This window comes from Pan troglodytes, chromosome 7 (assembly GCF_028858775.2).
Source record: "Pan troglodytes isolate AG18354 chromosome 7, NHGRI_mPanTro3-v2.0_pri, whole genome shotgun sequence".
Taxonomy (NCBI): Eukaryota; Metazoa; Chordata; class Mammalia; order Primates; family Hominidae; genus Pan; species Pan troglodytes.
The window spans coordinates 96,844,013-96,867,544 of record NC_072405.2 but is presented as its reverse complement, the minus strand read 5'-3'; the positions used below and the strand labels follow the sequence as shown (position 1 = coordinate 96,867,544).

Here is a 23,532-nt window from a genome sequence, read left to right as displayed (position 1 = left end):
AAGCAATCCGCCCACCTCAGCCTCCAAAATCTGGGATTACAGGTGTGAGCTACCGCACCCGGCCAATCTGTAGTTTATTTTAACCACTTTGTGATATTCCAACCTACAAATATTCAATATTTTATCTGCCCATAGATTGACAGTATGTTGTTTCCAATTTTTTCAGTATTGAAAAAAATATAGTCTACCCCATGGTATCCACAGGGGATTGGTTCCAGGACCCCTGAGGAAACCAAAATCTGTGGCATAGTATTTGCATATCACCTACCCACATCCTCCTGTATACTTTAATTCATCTATAGATTACTTATAGTACCAAATGCAATGTAAATAGTAGTTATACCGTATTTTTTGTTTGTATTTTTTTATTGTGGTATTGCTATTTTTTTTTCTGAATATTCTCCATCCACAGTTGTTCGAACCCGTGGAGGTGGAATCCATGGATACGGAGGCCAACTGTGCTGCCACATTTTTAGGATTTCCTCTCATTTGGTCTTGGGTTCTGTCTTGGGAGAGTGGCCATAAACTCCAGCCTTGCCCTCACGGGGTTCCAGAGGATGGGTGGTGGCTGTTCACAGTGTGCCTTTCATGGGATACTTCTTGATCCCGGTTGACGACCTCATGCCTAGGCGGTCGACCATGAACAGACATTTCTTTCACAGGGAATTTGTTTATATTGGCCGATGCCCTTGTGGCTTTCGTCTGACCCGTGTCCAGTTTATTCCTATAAGATAGCCACTCCCTAGGAAAACCCTCTACTGGAAAAAAAAGTTAGGTTTGGATATGTCAGTCAGGCGAGAGACACAGAAGCAGCAGCACAACAAAACCCATGAAGTAATAGAAGCATTTTTATTACCTACAGATCCCAGACAGAAAAGGTCAGCACGCCTCACAGGGCCAATGGGAAGGGGTAACACTCGTGCTCAACCAGTGGGGAGAGAGAGAGAATGGGCCAAAGCCTTTTTGGGATCCAGGGTGTTACCCAGGGAGGTTTCCCAAGGGAAGTTCTAACAGGTTGGTTTACAGCAAGCAGACATGAGTTCCATGGGACCTTGCTGTGACTGACAGGTAGTCACTGTGGAATATCTGCTCGTCTACATGAGCTCCGGGAGTCAGTGGGGCAATTCTAGTCAATTGCATCCAGCTGTACCATAGAGAGGTGGTCACCAGGAGGCAGTGGTATAAAGCAGGTATCTGGATCAACCACATTGAGGAACTGAGAAGAGGTAGAGAACTGGAAACCTTGTCAAGTGTGACTGATCCCGCTTCCAGTATGAGAAAGTTAAACTTATATTCAAAATTGGTGCCAAGGCAACATAAAATTATAAGAACTTACTATACACACACATATTTGTGTATGTGTATATATACATATATTCTGATTACTGTGGCAGTATTTCTATTTTATATGTATATAATTATATATAATTAAAATGTATATAATTTTTATAATATATATTTTATATTATATAGTATATGTACATATTATATATACATATATAATTTTTATATATGTACTTATATGAAATCAGAATTACTGCCACAGGAAAACAATATTTAAAATCACTAATATTTCCCATGAATATAACTTAATATAGTTGGGAGTTTTCATCAAAATACATTCTGATAGGAATTGTTCAAGGAATAAAAATTTCATTTTTGATTTACAAATTATAATTACAACCTTAAAAATTAGTGCCAAAAATTCAAATTATTTATATGAAAACAAATATAAGTGGGTCTTTTGAGATCTTCTATTTGTGATCATTTACAATGTAAATCTTCTCCATGGACATGAGTGACTGAGAGTTACCTTCATTGCAGAAATATTCCAGACATGTACATGTTCAAGAACTTCCAAGCATATTTCAAGTGGATTTTCTTTACCATATCAAAGACACAAATTTTCTTTAGTGGAGAATATCCAAAAATCAATCCAAAGTCTATTTGCCTTTTTCTAAGTGAGTTTTAAATGGATTGGAATATCAATTTCTGAAGTGAAATTATTCCGAAATGATGACAACATTTAAAGAAATTAAGCACTTGGGACATTTATTTAATTCTTACTAAAAACAAAAGAACCATGCCTTTTAGAAAAAAAATTATGTTTGTAATTTGCTTTAGCAAATATGGTAACCTATCAGACATAGTAGGACTAAAACAAATATAAATAAAACGTGTATACTTTGCACAAAGCAAATACATAACAACCAAAGAAAAGGTAAATTTCCCTCTGCATAAAAGGGGCTTTGTGCATCTTTGCAAATACAAATCATCCTCATCCTCAAATGATTCAAATTTTGTTACCCAAATGAGCACTTTCCTGGTGCTTCCCATCTCTCCCATCCCACTCCCAAGCAAAATTAACTCTCTTTATCTTATAAGTTTTATGGATATTTGTGGAATGTTTTATGACATGATTATCTTCTACCATCGATTACAGCTTTTCTGCTTACTTACAAGATCACCCCAACTAGACTTACTTTCTTTCATCTTTAATTCCTCCAAGGTTATCATACAAAGCCTTGCTCAAAACAGCTTCTCATCAGTATTTGTTAGACTGTATTAAGAAGATATGTCTTCTGGCCTTGGCCTTTTTTTCTATCCTAGAGAACCAAAAGCTATACTTTCTGAAGTGATTTTTAAAAATTCTAACAGCACATTCATCTGAATGCTTCTCACCAATGGCTACTTGGAGATACTTCAATCATAAATCATTAGCTTGCCTTATCTGTCAAGCAACCCTGAAGTCTAAATTTCATATGGATCTAGGTCAAGTGTCTGCTACTGAAGCTATTACAGAAAACTGGTGATTGCTAAAGGAATGATTGTCTGATCCACAAATTGGAAGCAGACCCTTTGCTTCTCCTTTCTCTGCCACTGACTCTACAATTAGTTCACAGCAAAATCATAATTCCCTCAAGGGGTGGACAGGACCACCCACAAGAGGAAAGCTGTTACATGTTAGCAGCTCTGAGAGAAAATGAAAAAATATATATTTGTTGAAAGCAAAAGATTCAAAACTACTATGTAAGTGAGTTTTTTGTAGCACCTAAAGATTTTTTTAGCTCATATAGATATAGTTATTTAAACAGATGACAAATATAGACCTATAGCCAAACAGTGTTTCTTACACTATTAAAGTGAATATGAACAATCATTCACTCAACAGATATTGCTTTTGTATCTATTGTGTACTTTTTTTTTTCCCTGCCTTAAGATAATTGAGTTGGAGAAGAAAGATAGACCAGCCTGCAAGGTTAAATAATAATATCTAACAATGGTGTGAAACATGTTCTAAGAAAGAAAAATATCTAGCAAAGATTTTGATCTATGTTGGTCCTAATATACTAACAATCTATTATTAGTATATTATCATTAATAGCTATTATTAAGTACCACATTAAGTTTTTGTTATAAGTACCATTTTTATCCCCATTTTACAGGTTAGGAAACTGAGGATGAGAGGTTATGTAGCAATGTGTAATAGAGACAGGATTCACACCCAAGTCTATCTGAGCAAGATCTAAATTCTTGCCATAATACTATAGGTATTTTTTTTCTAAATTTTGAGTCATGACATGTCCATAGCCATTGGCAGTTAATATTTTTATGCTAATGCAGACAATATATATTACTGTTTATTTTCATTGAGTTTTGAATTCATTTGGAATATTGGCCTTTAGTTGTTTCTATAAGAATTATTTTTCTTTTTATATAGGGTTGTGATACACAGATGATTTATGACATGTTGCTAAGATTGAAATCCGTTCTCTATTTGCCTGGTGACTTTGTCTGCAAAAAGGTGAGTGCATGCTATTTTTCAAATGCACAACTAATAAATGCATTTGAGGATTTCGGACATAAGTCAAGAGCATTGTTTAAACAAAATTTGTTCAGGGTGAATTCCATAGTATAGAAATAATTATGATATATAGCTCTGTACAGCAATAACGTGCTCTCAGAGTTCACAAAGGAACAAGACAATATGGATTTCATTACTTATATTATAGGATAGAAGTGTGGGTAGTCTGAAAAACTGCTCTGTTTAAATGTTAATTATCAATCATCACAGCTTATTAATTTCAAATATTTAAAGTGGAGGAAAAAGTTACAGAAGCGATAGGTGGTTCAGCCTTTTTTATGTCTTCGGCAAAATATCAGTTACCTTCATTTTGCTCTCCCAAGTAGTGAATAATCAATGCCACATTTTAAAAAACTGTACTGTGCTTTTTATGATTACAAAATAATGCATGTTCATTATTTTAAAATAGAAAACACATAAAAACATAAGGACATAAATACCACCATCCAATAATAACCACTCTTCATATATTTTGGCCTATCTTTTTATACTGACTGATGGATAGATAAAGCTTGTGCTATAAAAGTGGCATCATACTGTACATATGTTCTGAAACATGCTTTGTCGTGTAACAATATATCATATGAACACTATGTATTAAGTAATCTACAATATGATTTTTTAAAGCTGCATGATGTTTCAGTCTATGGATGTATCAGGATCAATTTTCAAATGTTTGCTATTATAAATAAAAAGAACATCCCCTCAGATAAATATCTTTGCATATTTCTGATCACTAACTTAAGGGAGAGGAAAGGAATGATGACCCTGGGATTTATATCGTGACAGACTCAACCAAAGATAAACTCAATAATCAAAATTTAAAAAGAAAAATGAGTAGTTCAAAAAATGCAAGATGATCCAACACCTTGGTGAGTTCACAAGCGAACAAAGATGAGAGGCACTTTTATCATTTCAAAATAATGTGTTAAATGCTATGGTCAAAGCAAGCACACGCTGTTGTAAGACACAAAGGAGGGGCACCTGTCCTTCCTGGTTACAGTAAGATGTCCTAGAGAAGATGATGTCTGAGCTAAGTCTTGAAAAATGAATTGGAGTACACCAAGTAAAAGAGGAAATAGGCGTTCTGGGTAGAGGAAAGAAATGTGAGCTAAGGCAAAAAGGAAGGAACTGTGTCTATAGAGGGAGTGCAGAGAACTATAATAAGGTAAATGTTAGAACAATTTTAGAATGATTTATTCCACAAAACTCAGTAAATACTTCTCAATATGATAAGCCAGAAACAGTGGAGGGCACTGAGCAAAAAAAAGATGGTTCTTGTCCTTTAGGGGCCTACCTTTCTAGTGCTGTGGTATTCAATTCACAGTGCACATCAGAATCACCTGAATGAAGATGTCTGGGCTCCACCCCTCAGTGATTGATTTGGTCTAGATGGAGGCCATATACCAGTATTATTTAAAACTCCTATATCATTCTAAAATGCAGCCAAAACTGAGAACCACTGGCTTCATGGGAGAGACAAGCTATAAACAAGTGAAATTAAGTCAATACATAATTCCAAAATGTGCTAAGTTGTATAAAGGGAAAATAGAAGTTGCCAGAAGAGTATGTAGTAGCAAAGACACTTAATTTAGATCCAGGGTTGGGAGATGGGGAGGTTATTAGGTTGTCAGGAGTGACCTTTGAAAAATCTAAAGATAAATAGTTCTTTAGTTTAAAAAAAAAAAAGTGGACAGGATGGCATTTTTTATGAAGACTTGGAGCCATGAGCTGAGAGGCAAGATGGAGCTTGGCATATCCAAGGAACGGAAGCAAGTGAGTGATGGAGACTGTGGTGAACGACAAAGTCAAATGGAGTATGAGGTACTTCAAGGCATCAGGTGGAGATGCCAAGTACACAGTGAAAATCAGTCTGAGAGAGGATGGAACTGGGGTTTACTGGGAACTGTAATATAAAGGAAGCAGACTTCAAGAAAAGCTCAAGGAAAGGTCAGAGAAGAGGGCCTTGCCTCTAACTTTGAAGAGCTCTAGTGTTTGAAGAGATCAATGAAGAAAAGTCAGAGAGAGCAACTGAGAATGAGCTTTCAGAGATGAAGGGGGAAAATGGAAGAGAGATTATGATAAAATGGGAAGCAAGAATATACAATCCCACACAAATTAGTCCAAGTTAAAAGAAGGCAGATTGGTGATATGAAATCAATTTTATTGAAATGGGAAATACAAGCCATAGTGCAGTCCAAGAACCCCTTGGGGGCAGTGGTGTACTGAAATGACATGACTTTAATGCACCACAACATGTCCTTTCATTTGGGGCCAGTAGCAACAGAGATTGAAAACTGTGATAACTCACATAAACTCTAGCACCTGTGCCCCTAAGCAGTGCAAATTTGTTTAACAAAGTATGAAATGCAGAGTAGATGCAGCCTTTTCATTTCTAATTTCTTCTTCACATCACATTCATCACTCAATAACAAAAACATCAGTGGAGACAAATAAGGCAGGAAAAGGAATTAAGTAGGTGGGAGAGTGCAGGGACCAGCCCCACAGGGTCAGTGGGCTTCTCCCTGTGTGCGGCGATGAGAAAGTGTAGAAATAAAGACACAAGACTAGGAGATAGAAGAAAAGACAGCTGGGCCCGGGGGACCACTACCACCAATGCGCGGAGACCGGTAGTGGCCCCAAATGTCTGGCTGTGCTGTTATTTATTGGATACAAAGCAAAAGGGGCAGGGTAAAGAGTGTGAGTCATCTCCAATGATAGGTAAGGTCACGTGGGTCACGTGTCCACTGGACAGGGGTCCCTTCCCTGCCTAGCTGCCGAGGCAGAGAGGGAGAGGAGACAGAGAGAAAGACAGCTTATGCTATTATTTCTGCATATCAGAGACTTTTAGTACTGTCACTAATTTACTACTGCTATTTAGAAGGCAGAGCCAGGTGTACAGGATGGAACATGAAGGCAGACTAGGAGCGTGACCACTGAAGCACAGCATCACAGGGAGACGGTTAGGCCTCCGGATAACTGCGGGTGAGCCTGACTGATGTCAGGTCCTCCACAAGAGGTGGAGGAGCAGAGTCTTCTCTAAACTCCCCCAGGGAAAAGGAGACTCCCTTTCCCAGTCTGCTAAGTAGCGGGTGTTGTTCCTTGACACTTTTCGCTACGGCTAGACCACGGTCCACCTGGCCACGGGTGTCTTCCCAGACGCTGGCGTCACCGTTAGACCAAGGAGCCCTTCTGGTGGCCCTGTCTGGGCATAACAGAAGGCTCGCACTCTTGTCTTCTGGTCACTTCTCACTGTGTCCCCTCAGCTCCTATGTCTGCATGGCCTGGTTTTCCCTAGGTTATGATTATAGAGCGAGGATTCTTATAATATTGGAATAAAGAGTAATTGCTACAAACTCATGACTAATGATATTCATATATAATCATATCTAAGATCTATATCTGGTATAACTATTCTTATTTTATATTTTATTATACTGGAACAGCTTGTGTCCTCGGTCTCTTGCCTCGGCACCTGGGTGGCTTGCCGCCCACAGGAGAGTAGAAACAAGGAGACACTAGAATGACAAGTCACATTTCTTTAAGAGTGGATTTACCTGATAGTAGATATTGACAGAGAAGAAAGGCTGTTACTTGACAGGACTTGAGACAGCTGAAGTCAGCTTTGTTTTGCTTATCGTTTTCACAAAATATTGAAGGCAAGGGGAAGGAAAAAAATACATTCAATTTGAGGTTATCTATATAATTTAAGAGATGACTGCATTTGGGGCCAAGTTTGCTGACCTACTTAATCCCCAGGATGGTTCAGAAATTGACTGAGTGGTAGCTTGGGCTGGTTGAAAGAGTGGGAGTTTTCTTCAGATGCTCTATGGCAGGGCAGAAATCACCTAGAGCTCTTGTTAAAGCACCAATTTCTGGGACCTCATTCCCAAAAATTCTGATTCATATTTCTGCAGTAAGAACTCTCAGTAAACTGAGAATTTGCACCTCTAAACAAGCTCCTAGTGATGCTGATGCTGCTGACCCAGGAACCACACTTTGAGTAGCACTGCTCTTTTCTGTTGGGGTGCCCTTGAGTGTCATAAAGCCCTCATGAGCCTTAGAAATAGCTTCCTACACAGAAACCCTGAAATTTTGAAGGGCGCTATCTCCAGGGGTTACCTCACTCTACATGAAGCTCTTGTTTTTTCATACTTTCTCCAAATTAGTCCACACGCTAACAACCAGAGCTTGGTTCAATCTTATTTTGCACATGCTGTCAGCCCTTATTCTCTGAGGAATGTCTACTTAATTTGAATGCTAATTAAACTTGCAGAAAAGGCTTAAATTAGCCTAGAAATATGCAAGAAATAGTGGAAGTTTTGGTTCGTTGATTATGCCAGATCTCCTTGGAAAATTATTGAAATGATCATTAAAAAATAATTAAAAGAGCTGAACTGTATTTAAGTACCCACTATGTACTTCTACCTCCAGTCAGTTGTAATAACTGCCTTTGAAAAATCATTCCAGTTCCTTGAGAATTACTTCACGCAAAGAATAAGGAATATGACCCTGTCCTCATCATTACTTCCTAAAGTATCTCTTGGAAAACTAATTTTCAGATATCTTGCCTTATTTTTTAATTCATTCATGGCTATTTCATTGGTTTTTAAGAGATCATTTCTGATATTGGAGTCACCGTCAGATGTGGTCTGTCTTCATGTATTATATAGAGTCAGATGACATAGGTGCTGCTAGTTCTGGCGCTGTCACCTGCGAGCCTTATAAGTTTGCTCAAGACACTTAATTTTTTAAACCTCGACTGCCAATTGTTAAATAAGAGTAATGATACGTTTCCTACTTGACTTCACTCGGATTTTTGCAAGAATTAGAAGAATTAATATCTATGAAATGCTTTACAGCTATAAAGTAGCATGTTCTGCTAGAACAAATATAGGAATTAAAATAAGGAGCTATGTAAATGTCAGATAATGTAATGATTTTTTAAAGTAATATGCAAAGACATGATATTGTTCTTAGCATTAATAGTATGTAAATAAATATAAGATCCATCTATATTGGAATTTCTACTTTTATCTGTTTTTGAGTATAAATATATGCTTAATATTTTGCACAGGCCAGGTGCAGTGGCTCACGACTGTAATTCCAACACTTTGGGAGGCCAAGGTGGCAGGATCACATAAGTCCAGGAGTTCAAGACAAGCCTGGACAACATGGCAAAACCCTGTCTCTACAGTAAATACAAAAATTAGCCAGGCATGGTGGCTTATGCGTGTGGTCCCAGCTACTCAGGAGGCTGAGGTGGGAGGATCACTTGAACCCAGGAAGCAGAGGTTGCAGTGAGCTGAGATCATGCCCACTGCACTCTAGCCTGGGGAACAGAGCAAGACCCTGTCTCAAAAAAAAAAAAAAAAAAAAAACCAACCCCAAAATTTTAATTTAAAAATGTATTTTGCACAATGCAAAACTTAAACGTATTTCTTGCATTGCTCAGTTAGGAGATGTGGGTTCTAGGCTTCCTTCGCTTCTAATTACCGAGTTATATAACTTTAGCTAATTGGCTAAGCCAATCTGTGCCTTTGTTTTAATTTTTGTAAAAAGGAAATAATACTACTTACTCTACCTTCCTTATAAGAGTAACGGGGAGATAAAATAAGAATTTCAGCTTCCTGGATGTTAACTAAAAGGTGGAGTCTGATAACTTTAAACACAACCCAGCAATTATAAAGCAACAATAGTTGATGTTCAGGAAAATAAACCTAGGTGTAAGGAAAGACTTTAGAATCTCCCAGAGAATAGTTAAGTTATATTTTCCTCATTCATAAATGAATGTCTCCTATATGTCAAGCCTGCGTTCAGCACTGCAACAAAGTAGACATTCTCTCAGCCATCTCAGAGAGTAAACTACAATCAATATTTTTTTCTTCCAAAGAATGATGTAGGCTAAATATTTTTAAAAATAAAAAATAAATCTTTTAATCTCGAGTTGATTTTAGTGTATTCTAATTCTTTCGAAGTATGGTTAATGAGAATATTTGATTAACTCAAATAACCCAGTCCCCTCCTAAGCCAAGTAAGTGAATTTATTGTATTAATGCTATTTTTTTTTATAGCTCAAGGTGATCAAGGCACTACTCATTCAGACATGTAGGTACTACTAGCCAAATAGTTTGCCTAGTGTTATGCAATCTGGCCTATTTAGAGTTTAACAGCCTTTCTTGACCTAAGTGCCATTTAGGTCTCTTGTAAGACATCTATTCTTTTTGGAAGTTAGAGAAGATGTGTTCCAAGGGCCTCATAACCACCCACTAGTTTGGTGATTTACTTGTAAGAACTCATATAATTCAACATAAAGTTATATTTATGGCTTAAGATTTATTATAGCAAAGGATAAAATGCAGGAATAGCAAGAAAAAGATATACATGGGCAAACACGAGAGAAATCAGACACAGGCTTACTAGGTCCTATTTCTATGAGGGTCACATGGATGCATTTTTCTCTCCAGTGGACTACAGAAACATGAGCAAAATATCTCCACCGGTGGAAGCTCATATTAGTCTTGGGTCCAATGTTCTTAAATGGCGCATATAGCTGCATGACCAGACATGATTCAGACTTTCAAACTATGTACAAGGTACACATCATAAATCTTTGTGATTATATTAAATAGTGTTGACAGCCTGATACATCCTGCTATACTGGCTCAGGAATATAGAATAACACCATTAACCAGTGGCTATGTGAACATTCCAGGAGTTTAATTCTTAGGGCTTGAACAAAGATCATTGCTCTGGTCCCAAGAGTCCCCAAAGATAGGCAAGAACTGAGTAAAACAACCTGCTGTATTAATACTTTATCTCAGTATGGAATACTAATAATAACTCAAAGATCTCCTATGCCGCAATTCCCCAAATCAGACCTCAATGCCATGGGTAGATGAATAGAATTGACCTTTGAAAGGCTGCAGTCTATGCTCTTTGGCTAGACCAAGCAACTTCTTCCAAGCATAGTGGTGGCCATCAAAGCCAGGTTCGACCATGCTTAAAATCAATTACTTCCTCTACCCAGGGTCCTTCCTAAAGCAATGTGCTAACTGAAATATCTTCATGTATCCAAGGGAGGCAAACAGTACTCACGTGTTGAGAAGTATCATCTTCCTAATCATTTTCTTTCACATGATATGTTCAACCCATGTCTGTAAATACTTTAGGTCTTAAGATAATTAATTTTACACTAATGTTCTTTGCTTCCTTCATTTATATTTACTCCTCTAAAAGAGTTTATATTTCTTAATTTACAGCATAATTATCAAGAATAAAGTAACTACCATTTCCTCTTTATATTTAAAATGTAGGGAGAAATTGGCAAGGAAATGTATATCATCAAGCATGGAGAAGTCCAAGTTCTTGGAGGCCCTGATGGTACTAAAGTTCTGGTTACTCTGAAAGCTGGGTCAGTGTTTGGAGAAATCAGGTATCTGAAAGATACTTCATAAATATTGAAGTCCATCATTTGTCATAAAAGAAAAGTCTTAGGTAGTAAAATAAGTTCCCGCTCAGATTTATCAAAGGTTTGATTGTGCTGAGAGCATTCATAAAATAAGGATTTTCATATTTTTATTCATCCCTTCACCAAAGAGACCTAAGGAAAAGAACTGGGTCATTCAGCTCTTTAGTCCAGGACCTAGAGCAGTGCCTGGCGTAAAGCAGGTTCCCAGTATATGTTGAATGGATGTGCAAATGAATTAATAAATGAGAGAAGAGGTTTGGAGGGTTCATTGTTACCAGATTGTTGGAAAACTTGAAAGCCTTGCTAACAAGGGGGTCTTGCGTAGGCTAGTGATGTGATCATAGCTGTGGGACCAAATTTCCTGAGTTTAAACTCCAGTTTCACCACTACTGGCTTTTTTCCTCTGTTACTTGTCCCCACTGTTCCTCAGTTTCCTCACCTTAATAATTAGGATAATAATAGAACATATCTTAAAGTGTTGGTAAATGAGTTAATTCACTAAAAGCACTTAGAACACTGCCTGGCATCTATTAAGAACTCAATAAATATCAATTATTTTTACCATTGTTTCTTATTGGCCAGGAAAAGTTTATCCTAGAACAAGAAACTCCCCAAGAGGAAAAATATAGACAGCAAATTTAAGCATTTTGTGAGCTAAACACTTCTATATGCATTATCACATTTATTCATTATTCAACCAAAAAATATTTATTGAGTTCCTGGTATGTGCTAGATTGTCAGGAATAAACTATATAAAAATATTAGACAAGATATGGCCCCTAACAGAGCTTATAGTCCAGTCAGGGAAAACTGATAATAAATAATTAATTAGCTAGACAAGATGAATTCACATCGTAATAACTACTATGAAGGAAAAAATGGTTAGAAAGTAACAGGACACAACTTAGACGCAGTGGTCAGGAATGACCTCTCTAGGGAGATAATATTTGACCTGAGATTTGAAAGAGAAAAGGATCAGCCATTCAGAATTGGGTGAACAGCCTGATTACCAAAGGGCTAGAGGTAAAGCAAGTTTGTCTGGTCAAGGGGTAGAAAGGTCAATATGGCTGGAGTACAGTGAATAAGAACACTGAGGAGATGAGGCCAAATAGGTGAGCAAGACCCAGATAACATGGTCTTTTACTCCATGATAGGAATTTATGTCTTTTTCTAAATATGAATGAATGCCAGTAGAGGGTTTTAGGCAAAAGAATGACACACTCTGAATTATTATTTTAAAAGACGACTTCAACAGCTATGTGGAAAAGATACAGTAGAGGAGCAAGAATGAATAGAGTCCAGTTAGAAGTCAACTGTGGTGGCTCAAGTGAAAGATGATGGTGTCTGGAACTGGGATACTGGCACATATGATGAATAGAAGAGTACCCTGTCAGGCAGTTATTAATATATTCATTTCATAACTGAGAAAATTGCTATCCCAAGATGCCAAGTACTATATCTTTCCCAGGACACCATTGCTAATGAATTATAGGGACAACATTCAAACCTGGGTCTCCACGGATCGGGGTCCAGTGATCTTTATACCACGTCACAGAAGAAATTTCCAGTCTCTAATTTCATAGCTGCTAAGAAGTTATCTTTGTGTTCTGGAAATATGGATAATTTTAGATGACTTCATATTAGCATTGTTAGGGTTTCTTTGGAATGTTGAAACATGTTATTTCTCTGTTGTTAATGTGGCTTCTCTTTTTAATTTTTTTCTCCTTGTTTAACGACTGATTATTTGTTAAGGTGATCCTCTGAGGATCTTGCTCTTGGGCAGTGGTGGAAACACTTCTCAGAACATACAAGACCTGAGTTCTTTGCCTGTTTTCTATCATTTCCTTCCTGGGAGTCCTTGCAAAAGTGATTTAATATTTTCTGACTTAATAATCACTGTAATCTTCAAGATCATAAAACATGCAACAGTTTAATCTGAAACACTGCAGAAATTAATTAGCTGACCTTTCCCAAGGGTTGAGTACTCCCTGAAGAATAAGCTTTATAAATACAAGTATGTTAATTGCTGATATTATCATCACAGGAGGAAATACCCTAGGAATTGAATCCAGGTGTTTCTGAGTTGCAACTGAAAGTAATCCTAGATTCCTGACAGCAGCTTCTCAAATAAATCTCCTATTACCCATTTGGTTTCTAAGGCCAAATTGAAACCAGTAGAACAGACAAACTTTAAACTTGCTCAGTAGTTTGGTTGATTCAAGTAAAAGGGAGCTTTTTGCCTTGGTTCTCTTTTTGGCTGTGGTTATGGGGAAACAGGATGCATCTGCCTCTTTCCAGATACCCACAGGCTTCACAGGCCCACAGCTGTCATATGCCGCTGAAGCTCTAGTCATTTATTCCAGAGCTGGAGGTATGCCTGCCAAACATCCAGATACTGGAAAGATCTAGTAATAGTGTTTACTACTCAAAAATGCTGTGACCTTTGTTAAAATGAGCTAAATCCAGCACTATCATGTAGCCTTTAAAAGAGTTCTTTTTCCTCAGGAAAAAAAAAAAAGAAAGAAAAACATTAAGGGCTTTCAAGGACATTATATATTAATCCAAAAGAGCAAAACCCTGACTAAAATATAGATTAACAGCCTGTCATTGAGAAAACCCAGAACACATTTCCAATTATCATCTGAAGAGTGCAGATACCCCATTTCTAAAAGAGAGACCCAGGGTCTGCTGAGAGATGGCCTTGTGGTGGTTCCAGCTCCATCATTTTCCTTACACGTACATTTAGTCCCAAGTCTTATTCACTGAATGTATTTAACCACTTCCTGTCTGCATTCTGTTTCTGTTAAAATGTCATTTTTCTTAAAACACATCTGAGTTTTTATTCTTGTGTTGCCATTATGATTTCAATAGGATTTTCTATTGGTTTCATCTCTCTTCGGAATATCCTCCCCTGGAAATTTTTCATTCCTCCTTCAAATGCCACCTTTTTGAAGCCATCTTTAACCCCTAAAACAACTAGTTACTCTTTATTCTATGCTTCCATAGCATTTCATTCATGCATTTATTGCAGTAATTACTACTGATTTATAATTAATTTGTTCAGACAGGTCTCTCCAACAGACTGAGCTACTAAAATGTAAGAACTAGAGGCTGGGCGTGGTGGCTCATGCCTGTAATCCCAACACGTTGGGAGGCTGAGGCAGGTAGATCACAAGGCCTGGAGATCAAGACCGTCCCAGCTAACACTGTGAAACCCCATCTCTACTAAAAATTAAAAAAATTTAAAAAATAAAAAAAATAGCCGAGCGTGGTGGTGGGCACCTGTAGTCCCAGCTACTCGGGAGGCTGAGGCAGGAGAATAGCATGAACCCAGGAGGCAGAGCTTGCAGTGAGCCGAGATCGTGCCACTGCACTCCAGCCTGGGTGACAGGGCGAGACTCTGTCACAAAAAAAAAAAAAAGAAAAAAAGGAACTAGAATTTATCCATCTTCATATCACCAGCAGCTACGTAAACACTATATACTAAGTGGTGATTTTTACTTGTATCCTGCCTCCATTCAAAAATAATTTGCAACAGCTCTTCAGCAATTTTTAATTAATTAAGTACTTAATTGTGATTTGATAGAAACAAAAGAAAATTATATTTGGGTCCCCTTATGGCATAGTGTGAAAGTGACTCAAAGAAGGCCATGTATTCCTTCTTTGCCAGGCACAGTGCCAGTCATGAGGGTACAAAGGAGAACAAGAAACAATCACTGTCCTCCAGGGCCTTAGAAGAGACTTCAATACCAGGTGATTAAATGTATGAATTGTGTCCCAGGAAGATAGTGTGTACAGGATGCTTTGGGGACAAAGTTTTCACAAGGACCAGTGCATCCTTTGGATCTGGCAATTACTAGAGGTTATTTGGGAACCAAAAGCTGAACGTTTATCGGGCAAAATCCACCCCCGATATTTCATGTAGGTTCTTTTCTATTTTCCCTAAGTGTTGGCTGGTCTGAGAAATAAAGGAACAGAGTACAAGAGAGAGAAATTTTAAAGCTGGGTGTCCAGGGGAGACATCACATGTCACCAGGTTCCGTGATGTCCCACAAGCCACAAAACCAGCAAGTTTTTATTAGTCATTTTCAAAAGGGGAGGGAGTGTATGAACAGGGTGTGGGTCACAGAGATCACATGCTTCGCAAGGTAATAGAATATCACAAGCCAAATGGAGGCAGGGCAAGATCACAGGACCACAGGACTGGGGCGAAATTAAAATTGCTAATGAAGTTTCAGGCACACATGATCATTGATAACATCTTATCAGGAGACAGGGTTTGAGAGCAGACAACCGGTCTGACCAAAATTTATTAGGTGGGAATTTCCTCGTCCTAATAAGCCTGGGAGTGCTATAGGAGACTGGGGCTTATTTCAACCCTACAGCTGTGACCGTAAAAGACAGCCGCCCCCAAGGTGGCCATTTTAAAGGCCTACCCTCAGGGACACATTCTCTTTCTCAGGGATGTTCCTTGCTGAGAAAAAGAATTCATCAATATTTCTCCCATTTGCTTTTGAAAGAAGAGAAATATGGCTCTGTTCCACCCGGCTCACTGGCAGTCAGAGTTTAAGGTTATCTCTCTTGTTCCCTGAACATTGCTGTTATCCTGTTCTTTTTTCAAGGTGCCCAGATTTCATATTGTTCAAATACACATGCTCTACAACAATTTGTGCAGTTAATGCAATCATCCCAGGGTCCTGAGGCAACATACATCCTCCTCAGTTTACGAAGATGATGAGATTAAGAGATTAAAGTAAAGACAAGCATAGGAAATCACAAGGGTATTGATTGGGGAAGTGATAAGTGTCCATGAAATCTTCACAATTTATGTTCAGAGACTGCAGTAGAGACAGGCATAAGAAATTATAAAAGTATTAATTTGGGGAACTAATAAATGTCCATGAAATCTTCACAATCCACGTTCTTCTGCCATGGCTTCAGCTGGTCCCTCCGTTTGGGGTCCCTGACTTCCTGCAACAAACCTTCAGTGGTCCTTAAATGATGTGTGCACACAGGTCAGTCCTATAAACCCCTACTGAGGGGTATGTAAAGGATAATTGACGTGATGCCTGTAGTGGGTTGAATGGTGTCTCCCACAAAGATAAGTCCACATCCTAATCCTAGGAACTTGTGTATGTGACCTAACTTGAAAAAAAGGGTCAGGGTCTTTGCAGATGTAATTAAGTTAAGGATCTCAAGATGAGATCATCCTGAATTATCTTGAAGGGCCCCAAGTCCAATGACAAAGAGGGTTCTTTTCCCTAAGGACACTTTTTATAAGTGTCTTTATAAAAGACATAAGAGGAGAAGACCATGTGAAGACTGAGGGTAGAAACTGAAGTATTGCAGCCATAGCCAAGAAATGCCTGGCAGCACTAGAAGCTGGAAGAGGCAAGAAAAGATTTTTCACTGGAGTCTTTAGAGGAAACACAGCCCTGCTGATATTTTGATTTTGGACTTCTGGCCTCCAGAACTGTGAGATAATAAATTTTTGTGGTTGTAGGTCACTTGTTTTGTGATAATTTATTATAGCAGCCCTAGGAAACTAATACAATACCAAATTATTTAAATTGTTCACTTTCAAAATTTTACTGGGGATAAACAAAACATGCTTGACACTCTACTTCACCCTACATGGACACTCCGCCTTCAACACCTGTCAATCCTACCACCAAAGAAAGTCTCAAATCATTTGTATCTTATGTTCTCCACTGCCACTACTTCAGTTCATCCATCTCTCACTGGACAACTGCAGTGGCTTACTTCAAGTCACTCAAATCCAATAACCATATCCTCCACAATCAGTCTCCACTCTGCAGCCAGAGGGATCTTTTGGAAACACAGATCTGATCATATCACTGCCCTCCCACTTAAAACCATTTAATGTTTTCATGCCATTTTTAGGGATAAGAACAAAGTGATTTTCCTTACCTATGAGATCCTGTAGAGTCTAGCCCCTGCCTACCTCTCTACTTCAGGTTGCACCTGACTCGCCTTGCTCTCTTTATTTTTATTTTATTTTATTTTATTTTATTTTATTTTATTTTATTTATTTGAGATGGAGTCTCACTCTGTCACCCAGGCTGGAGTTCAGTGGCACCATCTCGGCTGACTGCAACCTCCACTTCCCATGTTCAAGTGATTCTCCAACCTCAGTCTCCCAAGTAACTGGGATTACAGGTTTCGCCATCGTGCGCAGCTAATTTTTGTATTTTTGTAGAGACGGGGTTTCACCATGTTGGCCAGGCTAGTCTTGAACTCCTGACCTCAGATGATCCACCTGCCTCGGCCTCCCAGAGTGCTGGATTACAGGTACAAGCCACTGCGCCTAACCATCTTTGCTCTCTTTAATCCAGACACCCATTGTCTTCCCATTCCTTGAATGCACCACACTCTATCCAGTCACAGGGAGTTTTTTGCACATTCTATTACCTCTGCCTGGATGCTTTCCCCACCCTTTTACCAAGATCTCAGCTTCTTTCAGGCCTTCCTGGATTCCCCACTATAGGGACCTCCGAGGTCTCCTTGCTTCATCCAATGATGTTCCTTTCTTTTGGAGCACTTATCTTTGTAACTATACATGCATTAGTGCATTTATTTCTTCAATGTTTTTCTTCCTTCCTAAATTGCAAGCACCAGAACTACCACCTATGGCTGTGCCAAATGTTCTCTGCACCAGAATGTCCAAAGAGGAACCGGGAGGGCAGGAACCCAGTTCTCACTCCACTTCTGAGCCATGAGCCCTGGCTGTTGTGCTCCCTCTCATGCACAGTTACCTTTCACTCTGTGAAAGGAGGCATTCTTCTAGCCAAGCACAGGACTGCACATGCTCAGAAAAGCCACATTGTTTTTTATTATACTTTACGTTCTGGGGTACATGTGCACAACATGCAGGTTTGTTACATAGGTATACATGTGCCATGTTGGTTTGCTGCACCCATCAACTCATTTACATTAGGTATTTCTCCTAATGCTATCCCTCCCCCAGACCCCCACCACCTGACAGGCCCCAGTGTATGATGTTCCCCTCCCTGTCTCCATGTGTTCTCGTTGTTCAACTCCCACTTATGAGTGAGAACATGCGGTGTTTGGTTTTCTCTCCTTGTGATAGTTTGCTGAGAATGATGGTTTCCAGCTTCATCCATGTCTCTGCAAAGGACATGAACTCATCCTTTTTTATGGCTGCATAGTATTCCATGGTGCATATGTGCCACATTTTCTTTTTCCAGTCTATTATTGATGGACATTTGGTTTGATTCCAAGTCTTTGCTATTGTGAACAGAGCAGCGATAAACATACGTGTGCATGAAAAGCCCCATTTTTATAGTTTGCATGAAGACACTTTACACAGGCGCCAAGGGGTCCTGCTAGACACCATGTGTGGTTTGTTCTATACTCTATCCCCAGCCCTTAGGGCAGTGGCTGGTCCACATAAGTGCCTAATAAATAGTTATTGAATAAATAAGTGAATGTAATTATCTTTCTATCTTTGTGAATGTACAAATGCACATTCATTTTTGTCGTGAATATGCATATTCAGCCTTGTGCCCTTTTTGTCAGTTTTCATTATAAGAATAACACTGCTATATTTATCTTTGTAAAATTACTTTGTTTTATTTATTTGAGGTTTAATTCCCAAAAATCGGAATAAGTAGGCCAAAAGGTAGAAGCATTTCTATAACTCTTGTAATATATGGGCAGATTATTTTCCAGAAAAAAATTGAACCAATTTGCATTACAAATCACAATGTATAGCTATTTTTCTTCAGTATTACTGATATTACTTTATTATCCCCATTGCCATTGCATTTTAATAGGTTATTTTAATTTGCAGTTCTCTAAATAGTGCCTGGAAATAATAGTTCCTCCATAAATATTTGCTAAATGAATTGATTTCCTATGGGCCCATTTATTTTCATAAATGTGATCATTTACCTTCTGCATTTCTTTCATTGTTCACCATCCTTTTTTCATCACAGATAACAAGTTATTGAGTAGAATTCAGGCATTGATAAATTCTTGTATGTTTTAGATATCTGGTTGCCATTCAAAACATTTAAATGCTGTCTTTTCCCCTATTACATTAGTCAAATCACCTATTTGAGAATTTCTTTCTGATATTTACTTTATATCAATGTGAAATGGCCAAATATTTTGACAAATCATCTTAAAACTCCTTTTAACCTTTAAACCATTATTGTCTATTTCTTCTGAATACTCAGTTTTTAAAATTGGGGTACCAGAGGAGACTTTTAGGTCTTTGGGCTATTTTAATTCCATATTCTTACTCTTCATCAGAATAACTCAGTTATTCCTTTTTTCCCCTTTCCTAAAAAGCAGAAATAGTAGATACAATAGGAGATTAAAAGTATGAGCAGAGATAAGACTTGATTAATACTGAAAGAGAAAACTTCATTTTCATTTTTTTCATATCTCAAACCTGTAAGCACTACCTGTGTTAAGAGTACATATTTACATTTTCACTACATCGTTTTGAATATAGTCTCTTTGATTGTATAGCACCTTTTTGCTTAGCATGAAAAGCATACTTCATCTAAGTCCCACAATATCCCACTGAACAAATATACAATCAGTGTCATTGCTTAAATATTCATTCAAATATCCTCAGGATTCCTCCTAAAGTAACTTTATCCAGTGCTAAATCAAGGCTTTTTGCCACCATTTGGAAGAGCAGAGAGGAAGTAAAGATTCTGAGAGTCATACCTTGACATGTCTTATCGCACCAGCCTGTTTGGGTTCCTCCCTTATTTTTCCTAATATCCAGGGGCAAACCTGTATCATTAAAACAACAGCAGTAACTTCATTGGCATCACTAGAGTTATGGTTAAAGAAAAGACCTCTTGACTTGAAGTCAGGTCTTGTCTTAGATTTTAATTTCAGAGATGAAATTCTTAAATATTTGTTCTTGAACAATTCACTTAACTGATTCTGGACCTCAGTTCCATGTCTGTAAGTATAGGTTAAGAACCTACCTCACCAGCTGGGTGCGGTGGCTCACGCCTGTAATCCCAGCACTTTGGGAGGCTCAGGTGGCGGGATCATGAGGTCAGGAAACCGAGACCATCCTGGCCAACATGGTGAAACCCTGTCTCTACTTAAAAATATATGTATACATATACAAAAATTAGCTGGGCGTGGTGGCACGTGCCGGTAATCCCAGCTACTCGGGAGGCTGAGGCAGGAGAATCGCTTAAACCAGGGAGTCGGAGGTTGCAGTGAGCCGAGATTGTGCCACCGCACTCCAGCCTGGCGACAGAGCGAGACTCCTTCTCAAAACAAACAAACAAACAAAAAAGCTGTCTAAAGCCAGGGGCAAGCGGGAGGCTGGGCCTGCAGACATCCCTCAGCAGGTGTCCCAGTCAGGGACACATTCGCTGCCCTGCGCTTTGCATCCCTCTCAGGGTGAAGGTGACAGTGGACCCAGACCCTTCCCTGGTCTACCGACCTGAAGTGGACCCAGAGGCTGCCAAAGACAAGGCTGGCTTCCAGAGCTACGTGTCGGGTCCCCTCCTGGACCACGTCTTTACCACCGACAAGCTCATGCACATGCACCACACAGTGGATTTCGTCAGGAGCAAGCACGCCTGGTTTGGGGACTTTTCCTACAAGAAAATGAAGGTCATGGAGGCCGTGGACCTGCTGCATGGGCTGGTGGACGAATCAGACTCAGGTGTAGACTTCTCCCACTCCTTCCAAGCCTTCCAGATGGCGGAGGGCATCCGAAAGCTCACCCGGGCAAGGACTGGTTCCAGCTTGTTGGGCTTCTATGACCTAGGGAAGGTCTTGGCCCTGTTGGGGGAGCCCCAGTGGGTGATCGTTGGAGACACATTCCCCGTTGGATGCTGTCCCCAGATCTCCGTGGTTTTGTAACTCCACTTTTCAGGACAATCCCGACCTCCAGGATCCTGGATACAGCACAAAACTGGGCATGTATTAGCTTACTGTGGGCTCGGCAGGGTCCTCATGTCCTAGGGCCATAATGAGTACTTGTACCAGGTGATGATGTTCAACAAGTTCTCGCTCCCACTGGAGGCTTCCTACAGGATCCGATTCCACTCCTTCTGCCCCTGGCACACAGGCGGTGACTACCAGCAGTGGTGCAGCAAGCAGGACCTGGCTATGCTGCCCGGGGTCCAGGATTTCAATTTGACCAACTTCCCTGACCTGCCAGATGTGGACAAGCTGCGGCCCTACTACCAGGGGCTCATTGATAAGTACTGCCCTGGCATCCTGAGCTGGTGACGCTTCTTCCACCCCCACCACTGCTGGACGACAGGCCTGGCCCTCAGCGTGCCTAGTGAGGTCTGGCCGTGGGCAGACAGACACCATTAGGGTCCACCTCAGTGGGGAACCCCACTCGCCCCTTATAGCCACCACCTCTCATGGCCATTTGTACCTAGTGGCAATAAAGACCTCGAAGGAGAGAGAAAACAAAACAAAACAAAACACCTAGCTCACCAAAGTGATATGGTCATTACATAGGAAAATAAAGGGATTTACTTTTTAAAAAAACTTTAAAACTATAAACTTTGTACAAATATTTCACATAGTTACCTGGTTTTCACTCCAAAGAAACATTTAGTTAGGCTAGTGTATTAGTATAGGCTTCTTTGATACAGTATTTTCCAGCCAAAGTACCATAGTTAAGTATTCTTCTGGGAAACTCGAAGGAAGATAAATAAACAGAGCATGGAATAAAGAGTCCACATTATCCTTTTTCTCCTCTTTCCTTCCTTAGAAGTTATACCCAGATTCTTCATCGCTCATCCACTTCTCTAAGGCCAATTCAATTCTGAAATCAAGACCTGCTAAGGGGAAAAGGGACTAAGCATTTTATATCTGTAATATCTAAACTCTCTGATTTTGTTAAAAATCTGTATGTGCAGACATTCCTCAAAATGTTTTACAGAAAAAAAATCTAGGCTAACATGTGTTTGCCATTCAGTACTTTTATGAATATCAAAGTATCTGCAAAGATCAAAAATCCCAGGCAGAGGTGGCCTTAGAACATCCTCTGATATTTGCCTAGCCATAAAAGTTTTGCTAGAATTTATTTTTAGTCAAGTTTTAAAGTTGCAAGGAATAAAGTGTTTCCTAATAATGTTGACAAAGATGAAAGGATATCTCAGAAAAAGTCTACACAGGTTATCTAACCTCATGTTTCCCAAATAAAACCCAGTTAGAAATTTCCTTAATGAGAACAAATATTTGGAGTTTTAATCCCTTACTCAGCATTGAATGTGATGTTCTTTCCATTGATAGCATGTAGAGTTATATATATATATATGGAAATAATTCTACATGAGAAAATGTATTTAGACCAGAACCTTCTTTATTTTAGGAAATATTTTCATTTCTTACAATTATTAAAGCATTAATCATTCTAAATTGCATCTGCTTAAGAAGGCTGCCTGATTGGTTTGCATCCATGCCATGTGCCACAACTTATGAGCTATGTATCTCCAGGCAAGTTACTCAACTGAGACTTCATTTCTTCATCAGTCAAAATGGAGAAACACTAATACATGACCACCTCATAAGATTGAGAATTATTATGTGTATTAATACATAAAAAAGAACTTGGGAAAATATCTCGCTCATAGTAAGCACTCAATAATATTATCTATTGGGGAGGAGCCAAGATGGCCGAATAGGAACAGTTCCAGTCTACAGCTCCCAGCCTGAGCGATGCAGAAGACGGGTGATTTCTGCATTTCCATCTGAGGTACCGGGTTCATCTCACTAGGGAGTGCCAGACAGCGGGCGCAGGTCAGTGGGTGGTGCACGAGCCAAAACAGGGCGAGGCATTGCCTCACTCGGGAAGTGCAAGGGGTTAGGGAGTTCCCTTTCCTAATCAAAGAAAGGGGTGACGGACGGCACCTGGAAAATCGGGTCACTCCCACCCGAATACTGCGCTTTTCCGACGGGCTTAAAAAACAGCACACCACGAGATTATATCCCACACCTGGCTCAGAGGGTCCTACGCCCATGGAGTCTCGCTGATTGCTAGCACAGCAGTCTGAGATCAAACTGCAAGGTGGCAGCGAGGCTGGGGGAGGGGTGCCCGCCATTGCCCAGGCTTGATTAGGTAAACAAAGCAGCCCAGAAGCACGAACTGGGTGGAGCCCACCACAGCTCAAGGAGGCCTGCCTGCCTCTGTAGGCTCCACCTCTAG

General features: G+C 39.4%; 1 protein-coding gene and 1 pseudogene across 1 annotated transcript in view; both read left to right on the top strand.

The window, feature by feature from the left end:
• The window catches only part of CNGB3 (cyclic nucleotide gated channel subunit beta 3), a 169,472-nt gene that overhangs the window by 128,280 nt on the left and 17,660 nt on the right, over positions 1 to 23,532 (top strand). The window contains exons 14-15 of the mRNA XM_519846.8: positions 3,722 to 3,805; positions 11,182 to 11,300. Of these exons, the coding sequence (XP_519846.5) occupies positions 3,722 to 3,805; positions 11,182 to 11,300 (203 nt within the window). The remainder of the gene's footprint in view (positions 1 to 3,721; positions 3,806 to 11,181; positions 11,301 to 23,532) is intronic.
• LOC134810826 (inositol oxygenase-like) lies at positions 13,602 to 21,599 on the top strand (annotated as a pseudogene).